The sequence below is a fragment of the Tympanuchus pallidicinctus genome, unplaced genomic scaffold (genome assembly GCF_026119805.1).
Source record: "Tympanuchus pallidicinctus isolate F22 unplaced genomic scaffold, pur_lepc_1.0 scaffold22, whole genome shotgun sequence".
Classification (NCBI taxonomy): Eukaryota; Metazoa; Chordata; class Aves; order Galliformes; family Phasianidae; genus Tympanuchus; species Tympanuchus pallidicinctus.
Window position 1 is genome coordinate 21,198,913 of NW_026294739.1, and position 10,967 is coordinate 21,209,879.

The 10,967-nt window shown below is 46.5% G+C and overlaps 1 protein-coding gene across 1 annotated transcript; it reads right to left on the bottom strand.

Moving 5' to 3' along the window:
- Positions 1 to 6,085: 6,085 nt before the first annotated feature.
- OTOL1 (otolin 1) lies at positions 6,086 to 9,948 on the bottom strand. The gene is made up of 4 exons (XM_052685916.1): positions 9,594 to 9,948; positions 8,470 to 8,559; positions 8,018 to 8,089; positions 6,086 to 7,904 (listed from the first exon to the last, which is right to left on the bottom strand). The coding sequence occupies exons 1-4, from the start codon at positions 9,946 to 9,948 to the stop codon at positions 7,009 to 7,011; spliced, it is 1,413 nt and encodes a 470-aa protein (XP_052541876.1). The 3' UTR covers positions 6,086 to 7,008.
- Between the last annotated feature and the right edge of the window lie 1,019 nt (positions 9,949 to 10,967).

Below are 10,967 nucleotides of genomic sequence, written 5' to 3' on the forward strand. Positions count from 1 at the left end.
GAGGAAGAAAGGATGAGCTGCAGGAGCATCAAGTGCTCTCTCCAGGAGCACGTCAGACACCTGGATCACACCTGGTAGTGAGACAGTTACAACAGCCCCTGCTCTGCTGCCATCCACTTGCAAAATTATCAGGGATGAACTGTTCATTAGCCTGATGGCTCCATGCCACCTGTCTGGGCAGCAATAGCTTCAGAGCTGTGAGTTTACCTGGACAACAGCACCAAGGAGAGGCCAAAGCAACATCCACGCTGGCATGAGCCCTCAGTCCCACTCCTCACAATGCACAGGGGCACCCACAGCCCCATCAGCACCCAGAGCCCATCCCTGGCCAGTGGGTGCCTGCAGGGATGGTGCACCCACCTCTTGGTTACCCCACACAGTGCCTCATCACCCTTGCATGGCCCATGGCACATTTGACCACAAACTAACCTCTCTTGCCATTTTCTGTCAAATCACATACAGTTGGCTGCCTGCTGATTTTAGGAGCCTGAGCACCGGGAATCAGAGGAGCAGAATGCACAGGGAAGGAACCCCATGCTCTTGCCCCAAATGCATGCAGAATGGCTCCTTAGCCTGCTGCATTGGCATTTTATTCCCTCCTGACACACCAAGGGGTGTCACAGGAGCACTGGTGCCAGAAGTGACCAGAGAATGGAAGTACCGAAGCATTAGAAATATTTCTGTTCTGAAAACCATTTCCAGCCCAAGCAGTAGGCATTGCAGGGCCTAAGAAAATGTGCTGCCCCACTTAATTCAATTTGAAATCTGTTTCTTGAAGGTAAACACATGAATAGTTGGAGCAGAAGCTCTCATGATCAAGAACCTGCAAAAAAAAAAAGTCCATTTCTTTCCATAAGAAAGTCTGAAGCATTCTTCAATATCCCTTGCCAAAACCAGAGGCCAGAGCTGAGCAAGAGCTCACTTTGCTTTTGTCACCACTGCAGCAAAAGGAGCACGCACCAACCCTCTTCTCCCCATTAATTATCCAGGAGAAGCCAATCTAATTACATACCAGCAGCCAATGACCAACTCTTTCAGTATGAAGGGGAACTGTGAAAAAAAATCACCCCCTCCCATTAATTTCCCATGCAGTACCAGAAGAGCAAAGTTAGAAACCCACCAGTCTGGAGATGTTTCCTCTTCTAATTAACATTTTAATGGGAGAGGTGAAGCCTCACCACAAAGTGCTGGGAGCAGACAGAGCTGTGCACATCCAGAGGGTCTCTAACTCACAAATGCACTGACCCACATTTCTCACATTTTATGGAACTGTGGGGAACACGGCTGAAAAAGCTAATTTGCAGCCACGTTAATTATACTTTCTATGGGAAAGCAGAGCAATGTGCCACAAAGAATCTCTTGCAGCTGCATTTGTGAGACAGTTTAGGGCAGATAACTGCACACTGGACAGACCTGAAGCCCTCTGGCAGCTGAGCTCTGGGCACTGTAGTGGCCATGGGCAGACCCTGACACTTTTGGGACACTTACAGAAGGTGTGAAAGCAGTACACCGGAGGCCTTCAGCTCAAGCTGTGACAGAGGAGCAAGGCTGAAGCTGTATCGATACTTAAGAATTAGGAAAAGGAACAGCAGCACTGGCAAAAGAATTGCTTAACTTCAAGAGAAAAAGTCAGAGGAGTGTAGGGTTTGTTCTCTCCCCTAAGGAGCACATAGGGCTCTATAGCACAGCTCACTGAGCCCTGCAGAAATGTGCCAAAGCTCTGAGCACAGCCTGCCCTCAGGTGCTGTCAGAGCTGTGCACAGCTGCACAGGCTGCCCTGGGCCTTTCCAAATTGACCTTTCCAGATTCCAAGGCAGGAGACATCAAAACCAAGCCATGCTCTGATGAATACTCCATGCAAATCCTTACACTTTGCCTTTACTAAGTTCTTCTCCACAGCCCCACACCTCTAAAGCCAATTTACTGGTCTGTGTTATACAGCTGAATACCAAGAGATAAAAGGCAAGAGTCAAAATGGAAAAAAATAACAATTAAGCTCATGAAAGCAATTGTTTTGCTTTAACATTTTATTTTCCCATCTAAAAGGGAGCAAGCACTGAGACCATAAGGATAATAGACATATTTATTGACTAGGCTGGTGCCCTTCCAATACCAAACCAATGAACAATTATGGCAGACAAGCATATTAAGCCAGCCCCAGATTTTTAGGATTCTATAGCTTCAAAAATTGTTATTTGTGTAAACATTCATTGCCCCATACCTAGAAATGCCAGAATAGTATACACAGGCACTGTAAAAGAGTAGCACTCAAGTGAGCTGCAAGCCAACTACAATAAGCTTCCAAGCTCACTGTATGATCTTGCCCTTCAGCAAACATGCTTTCCAGCCTCTTCTCTCCACATGGGAACTCAGCACATCTCCTTCTCCAGGCAGCAATGAGCTCTACAGAAGTTGCTCTGCCTTACCAGTAACTGGTTTTGGCACTGAGAGCAGTAGCAGTACCCACAGGGGTACAGTGGGGATTTGATGCTCACTGTTGAATGAGCATTTGCTGAGGGGAGCCAGCAGCACTCCTTATTGCTGATCATCCTTTCCACTTCTTTTTCCTAAGTTTTCTCACTTTACCTGGCTGGGATGCACCCACAGATTGAAGGTGTAAATAAACCCAATGCAATTAAGCACACTCCTAACTGCAACATACCATGGCTGGTAACAGAACCAATCATTGATCTAAAGAAAAAACCTTTTTCATAAAAACAGTTCCAAGACCACAGCTCTAGGATTTTGTTTTTCCAGTTTCAGTCAGAGTCCAAGTGTCCCAGACTTGGAGCAGATTAAACTGAAAAGGATTAGCCAACAGAAAGCCATTTCTGTTTCCACCCATCCTCCACTTTGCCTATGGAAATAAGAAGTTTCAACTTCCACCCCAAACACAGTGAACTACAAAAGGAATACAGTATGAGAAGTCCAGCTGCAAAGTTTTACCCTAAGATCTTTTTCATTCAGGTTGAAGACTCCCACTCAAAAAGAATGAGCTTCCAGAAGACAAGAATGACTCCAAAGAGTCTTGAAATGCACACAGTGACTCAAGGTTATCCCTAAAATAGCATCTAATACAAATATCCAAGTCTCAACACCTCCATGGAAGACCATAGCTCTTGTTAAACCGGACCCTGCAACTCCATGCAAGACTAAACACGTTTCATCTTGAAATTAAATCACTGCATTGTGCAGCACTGGGCCATTCTGAAACAATTTCAAGTAATATTTCTGGAACTCTGGTCTCAGAGGTACAGCTTTGCAGATAGGGCACATAAAACCACAACAGAGCTCTTATTGTGAATAAATAATAGTGGCTGTATCTAGAAAACAATACCAGCCTACACACGGCTTGATAGATATCCCCTATTAAGAAGCTCCACATTTTGTGAGCACACCAGATAACTGGCAGTGATCATGCTGTAATCCATTTTAATTCACCTTGAAAGGCAGTTTTTCACCTTCTAAGTGAGATTCCTTTTGTAACCAGGCAGCTACCAGCAAAGTTACAAGCCTCCAAACAAGCAAAACATATTTCAACAGAAGTAGGAGCATTACATTGTTTTCAAACCTATTATGAAGCCCTGTCTTAAAGTCATCAAAACACATCCATTTTCACCCAAACCAGCACGTAACAGCACACATTTTCTCACCTGGCTGCTGCCTGAGATACGGTGCATTAACTTCAGAGGAAAAAGTGTCCCACCACGTGCTCTGTGCTCCAACACAAAACCACCCACACCTCCTTCATCAACCAACAGGGTAGCTCTGATTAGTTGCAAGTGGCTTTTATTCTAGGGCAAGTTGAGCTTGCCAGCTGAGAAAAATAAGCTGCAGGTGGAGGCATTCACAAGCACAGGGCACCTGGAAGGCCAAAACAGTAGTAAGAAGGGAACACCCAGGCTACAGCCAGGTTTAGAGGATAAGGACAATTTTACAGCAAGATTCAAGGCTATCTGAGGCATTCCTCATCTTCTTGGTGTCCTAGGTCTTCAAAGCCAGGCTGGATGTGGTTCTGGATGTGGTTCTGGGCAGCCTGGTCTGGTGGTTGGTGACCCTGCATGCAGGAGAGGGGGGTTGGAACTGGATGATGATTGTGGTCCTTTTCAACTCAGGCCATTCTATGATTCCCAAGCTTCATGCAGAGGTCTGGGCTGTCCAGCTCAAGGTTTAGGGCTGTTTTTGCTGTCAAGGTACCCAAAATTTCTCTGCAGATATAGCCCTCAACATCCTAATGGACAAAGCAGCTGCTTTTTATGGCCTTGTATCAGCTTGGAATGATCTTTCTTAGTTATTGAAAACAGCTGCTCTTCTGATTTGCACACAGCATTTATTTTATTTTGTGCTAGGGTCAAACTGCTTCACTGCAATGCAGGAAGGGGACACTTACTTTTACAAAATAAATCTGAGCTAAGTGGCAGCTCAAGTGGAATGGAACGAATATTTTGGCATTTGTAGCAACTGTACCCAGTGTGACAAAGTGTGCCTTCAATCAATTCATCCTCTGTCGTTCTGATGTGGCATGAAAACTGAGCAAGAGCCTATGAAAACTGGGGGATTTTTGTCACTTCAGAACTTCCCCTGGAACGCTTTGCTTCCATCAGGAGAAATACCTGCTAAAAAATAAAGGGAAATAAAATAAAATACCCCTTTTCAATTGAAAATGGCTTGGGTGAAAGTTAATTCTTTTTGCTATTCAGGATAAATCCTTCTCTAAAAGGATCTGTGTTTACCTAAACCACCCTTCACTGTGCTTAGCACGGGTTCAACTCTGCATGATACTCGTTTCATGTACCCTAATTAAATGTGGGAAAGAAAAAAAAAGACCCACAACACTGATTTCAAAATAAACAAGGGATAGATGTGAACATGCTTTGAATCCAAAGTAGTGCTGGCAAGGCAGACCCTGAGATACTTATGCATATGGAGGAGCTATGTGTTATTTCAGCCATTTTTCCTGCATGCTTCTCTGCTTTCCCAGTCAGGGTTTCCAGCAGCACTGCCTCTCACTGGCATTAAGCTAGTGGCAAAAAAAACAAGCTCAGACTGCTCTCACAGACCTCCCATATTTGTTATGGGGCTGTGCTGTGAGCATCCTATATCCTTCCTCAAGGTCTGTGAGCCCAGACCTTGGAATAGCCTCCAGCTGCTCCTCCTAACTTGCTCTCAGGGCACATCCATGGGATTCAAGTAGCCCAAAGGCTCCTCCTCTGGCTGGATATATCTTATGCAGAGATTTTTGTAAGAAAGAAGGAGCTCTTCCAGCTTTTCCCCAGACAACCAAGCAATTAATTTAAGGAAAGGATGAGATCTGATTAAGTTCTTGAGAGATCCCGAATTATTGCATTGCTTTCTCAGGAGCATTTGTAGAGGTTATTTATACAAAAAGTGTAAGAAACTGCAGTAGGAGAGGAGAAAATTGCTTGTCAGATGTCCATATACCACCATCTGTTACAGAGACCGTATGAGATGCAGCGTGAAGGCGCAACAAAAGAATTAAGGGTGTTGTGACAGCAGGAATCTGAAATTATTATTATAACTTGTTGTTTTTCCTCAATATTCACCAGCTGCCGGGGAATTCATAAACTGAAATCTGCATCTTTTATATACTTAGCACTCTGAGTTTGATCCACATAGGAACTAACTCAGATTAAGCACCAAATTAAGTACCGGCTCTGACAAAGGCAATACGTCTCACATTTGAATTGCTGATACTGAAGCAGGGCTGAGAAGCTGATGAACTGAAGGACCCCTTACGTTTACCAAGTAGATAGGATCAGCCTTATAAAATTGCCTTGTTTTTTATCTTAAAATTTAACAGCAGTTCTCCCGTGTTAATTTTCTCGGAGTACATTAAGAAGTCTTAGGGACGTTTCATGTTGGTGCCATGGGAAAAGAAGAGACGAGGGACATGATTTACGATGGAATTCAAATAGCGTATGGAAAGCATGATGGCAATTTAAACAAGGAAGCTGAGAGCAGAGGGAATAGCAACCCAATTCAATGCCTGCGTTGGGGTCAGATCCAGCATTCATCACATCATCGCTGGGGAAATGCCCTGGGCTCGTGACTGCTGAGAGGATGAGAAAATCCCATTGCCACTGAATGCTAATTACGGGACTTCGGCTTTATTTCTAACCAAACAAAAAGTGATCAGAACAAGTTTGTGTGCCATACTGAACACCCCAGAGGTGCTGTAAAGCTCTGTCCATGTGCTTGTAATGCTGCAGGATTTGTGTGAGTGCCAAAGCTGCCTCTCGCTGCCTCCCGTGTTGCTCCCAGCAGCCCAGGGCCGTTCCAGCAGCACCAGCAGAATCACCAGTGGCTCAGCAGCGTGGCCTTCAGAGCAGCTTAATGGTATGGACTGAGCATCTCTTCTGCTTACTTTTGAAAGCTAAGAGCATCTTTTTCCCTCAGGAGGTATTTCACACTGATCAAAACAGACTCAGTACTCTCTTAGATAAACTTTTATATCATTCACAACCAAGTCGAAAGTACTGCATAACACTGATTCAATGATGTAATACCTTTACATCTTTACATGTGATCTGAAGAAACTCAGTGCTCACGTTTGTTTTGGATTCGGCTCTATGAATCAAACACTACAGCCTTTAGCACACCCATGACCTTCCAGTGGTTACCACTACTGATGTCCAGAGGACTTTTGATCATGCAAGGATTGCTAGAGCTGGCTTTATTAAAATTTCAGTTGGATAATGAGCTTCATCATGTGATTTGTAATCAAGTCCATGATGTGAAGCCCCTTGGGTTCCCCCATCCTTGTGTTAGTCCTGCTGGTGCTTGGGCAATGCTTTCTCTAGCCGTCACCACCTGCACAAGGGATGTGCTGCTTCTTGGGGCCTCTAGTTAAAATTAATCACTATTTGACAAGTAGATTTTTGTAACAAGATCACAAAACCCAGGAATTAAACCAACCACATTGCCAAACCAATGCTCATATCTCAAGGGTGGAGAGAAAGGGTCGCTCCTCAGTAACGGCTTTACCCTTTATAGCAGGACCTCAAAAACATCTGGGTACAGAAGAAACCCTGTGAAGATGCTGTCATCCTCAGCGCTGACATAGACCCCATTCCAGTCCTTTGCCACCTCCAGCCACACCTGGTCGCCCGCACTCAGCTTGAGGATGGTCAGAAAGGAGGCTTGGTCGATCTCCTGCCCGTAAAGCGTCTCACGGATTTTGGCCACTTTCCTGCTGCGGGCCACCAAGCTGACACGGGCTGGACGCCCTCTCACTGTCAGCTGGTAGGCGAAGACGTACGCCCCGGGCACGCTGCAGTTGAATTTCCCAGTGGCAGGGTTGTAATCGTCTTGGTCGTTGTACAAAATCTTGTCGAATCGGATGGGGACGTTGGGTGGAGGGAAGGGCTTGGACAGCCCCGCGCTGAAGGCCGATCTCAGGAGCTTCGCAGCATCCCCACGGGCACCCTTGGCCCCACGGGCACCTTTCCTCCCCGGAGCCCCTCGGCCCCCCTTGCTGCCCGCCACCCCCTTGGGCCCAGACGGTCCCGTCACACCGGCTGGGCCCAGGTCCCCTTTGTCACCCTTACTTCCTTGCTCACCCTTTTCTCCCTGCTTTCCCTCAGCCCCCTGAATGCCCTCATCCCCCATCTCTCCTTTGCTGCCTTTTTCTCCCTTTGTCCCACCTTCCCCTCTTTCCCCCTTCGGACCTCTCCCCCCCGGCTCCCCGCAATATCCTTTGTCCCCAGTGTCCCCCTTCTCCCCTTTGTCACCCTGTTCACCATCCACACCTGGGTCTCCAACGTCCCCCCTGTCTCCCTTGTCCCCTTTGGTGCCATTCTCACAAGTGTCCCCTTTGGACCCCTTTTGTCCCTTCAGCCCAGGGAAGCCGTAGTTGCCCTTATTGCCTTTTACTCCAGCTTCACCTAAAAAGACGTTGGGGAAGAAAAATGTTACAGGCATCAGTACTGGAGTTTTTGGAGATGGAGAGGCATCACCAGCAAGGGGAAAGTCCAACACACTATTCTGTGTTACGTACCTGGCAGCCCAGGCTTGCCTGGATAACCAGGGCTTCCACTTGCTCCTCGCTCACCTTGGTCCCCTTTGCCTCCTAGGACATTCCACCATGAATATGTCATTAGCAATACCATCTGTAGCACAGAAATCTTTATACAGAAAGGGACTGGTACCATTTTGCACATTCCTCAGCACAGTGAGCAATGTTTGTTTCCAAGAATGGCCTTCACAGACCTCAGCTGCATCTCACAGCACTAAACCTCAATTCTACAGACAGCTCTATCTCACCCTAAAGCTGGATTTCTGCCCCTAATCTGCACCTCACTGGGAAGTTATTGTTGTAGGGTGCCACAAGATGGAGAAATCACTTCTGCATTTCTCCTGTCAGGATTGCCAAACAATTTTCCTACAGTGATGTGGTATCCAATGAGGACAACAGCATTTGTTTCCCAATGGGAAGTTAGCCTGCTTTACCTCTTTCTCCTTTAAAGCCTTTTGGACCCTGAAGTCCTGGAGCTCCCGGCAGACCTTGCAGACCAGCATCTCCCTTCTCCCCCTTAGGACCTGTAATGTAATCACATCAATAAAACTATCTTAGTAACTCAAAGGTTTAACTACACATAATATTCGAGATAACAGCTAAGCAGCATGCCATCAAGAGATGGATCAAAGGAAGTTCCATTTCCATGCCCCTGGTAAGAGCTGGCTGTTTTATTTGCTGTCATACAGCCATGCAAACTGAACATGACATGAGCTGGTTTGGCCTGACCCTGCTCCCTGTATGCTCAGGCACCACAGCTGAAATCCTGCAGGGACAAAAGGGAGAGGGGTGGTGGGGCAGAGGGGCCTCACCTGAGGCTATAGGGATGCCCTGGTCCAGCACACAGCTCCCCAGCCTTTGCTTTCACTGTTGCACTCCCCATATCTTACCCTTTGCATTTTGCTCTTGCTGATCGTTCGACATTTTTTAAACCAACTTGCAGCTGACTCAGAGCCGCAGGGGCTCAGGCATTCATAAAACATCAGAAGTAATCTGTCTTTAATATTTGAACGAATCTAAGGAGCTCCCCTAGCTTCATAATTGCCCCTCTCTTTAAAAAGAATTAAATCTGCAAATACAGAAGTAGTACTGCAAGCTGCACGAGCACCAGGTGGGAAGGCGTGCACAAGTCAGCTCCTTTTTTTGTAGCCCTTCATCCACCTGGGGATGCAAGGCTGGGGGCAGCCTCCAGCAGCCCCAGCTGTCACAACACAACCTGACTGGGATGAGAACTTCTCCATTCACACCACGAGCACAAAGCCTTCCGCAGCCTCCCGAGCTAGGGGAGATGAAAATCCCTTGAGTGTGTTGTATTAAAAATTATTTTGTCATTTTTACCACCCTCCCTTGGCTGAATAGTTTCTGGCTCCAATATAGGCGCTATCAAAGCAAGCATTTGCAGACTAATGCACTATTCATTATAACAGCATTAGACTACAGCACTCTATAGCTACACGTTTCAGCAGCAGAATAAAAGAGAAAAAATCCTGTGAAATGATGAGATAGGCTGTGCAGAGCCACCTGGTGCAAGAGCAAATAACTCTGTTCTGGTTTGCACCTGGAGGGCCCGGCTCCCCCGGCAGCCCCTGGGGTGCAGCAGCAGGAGGACAGCAGTCACAGCAGTTGAAGAAGAAGTCAGCAGCATCCAGAGTGTCGTTCTCAAATGGGAAGAGCGTGGAGGCCGCTTGGAAGGCAGGGCTGGAGGAAGGCAGCTGGGCCCTGCCTGGGGCTGCAGGGCCAGGGCTTTTCACCGCATCTGGGGTGAAGGAGGGCATGGCGGCATCTGGCAGCTGGAGCGGCTTCGGCTTGGTGAGCATCACCACCGGGGTCACCTTTGGGGCTGCCTGCACGGCCACCAGCAGCAGCAGCAGCAGCAACACAGATGCTGAGGTGGCCACCGGTGGGCTTCGCATGGCAGCTGTGGGGAGAGGTGGACACAGTCACCGGGCATCCTGCACTCACTATCTCTTCTCTTGCACTTTCCATCCCTTTTTATTTTTTTGATCCAAACCATCACCCGCTTCTCTTTCATCACAAGAAACATCAGCCTCTCCCACCACAGCCAAACTACTCACAAGACATAAGAACAACAGCAGTGCCATCCCTTGGGGACATCTGTCCGATAGGTGACATTACAAAGTCTCTCTTTTTATGGAGATGAGAAGGAAAAATTAATAAAACCTACTGCCTGCTCCCTGTGCCACCCAGCTGAGCCACAGCCACCCACTTGCATTGGCTGGAAGCGCTCCCAAAACACCAGGGGACCGACGGGAGCTGTGCAATCACTGTGGTCACATCTGCTCTGTATACACCATTAGGAATAATTCAGTAATGACTTTAGAGTTAAGCAATTGCCCATCGTAAAGCTTACATTGTAATAGAATAAATTAAAAAAAAAAAAAAATCATTAAGTATTCATAAGTTATCACATCAGTTTTTCTCTTTGCTACTAGCTGAGCTTCCAGACTTGCACATCCTTGAAGTGTAAACTTTCAGGTCCATTCTTTTTAAAGAGTTGGTTTAGCTGAACCAGAAAAAAAGAAGCAAGCAAGGATTGCACTTTTTTTCCTATAGCACAGGTGATGCCTCTCAGATGACTTGTCTTGTAAAACATCTTTGTTTCTTTCTTATTCCTGCAAATACAAACAGGACAGACTCTCTTTCTTGCTCAACCTGTAACCTAACCTTCCTCTAGCAATGAAGGTGCTCGGTTACATGGAAGAGCCTCCAGGAGAAACAGGGCTGTCCCTGCCATCCGGAGGGCAATAGGAGGTCCAACCCAACTTCAGATATTTGCCAGATTAAAAGCTTTCCATTTTAAAGATGCTATAGAGGAAAGGATTGTGATTTTTTTTTCACATAAAAGTAGCCCCCATGAAAAACTGAATTATTTAATGGCAAAGCTATTAAACAATCAAACAAACAAACAATC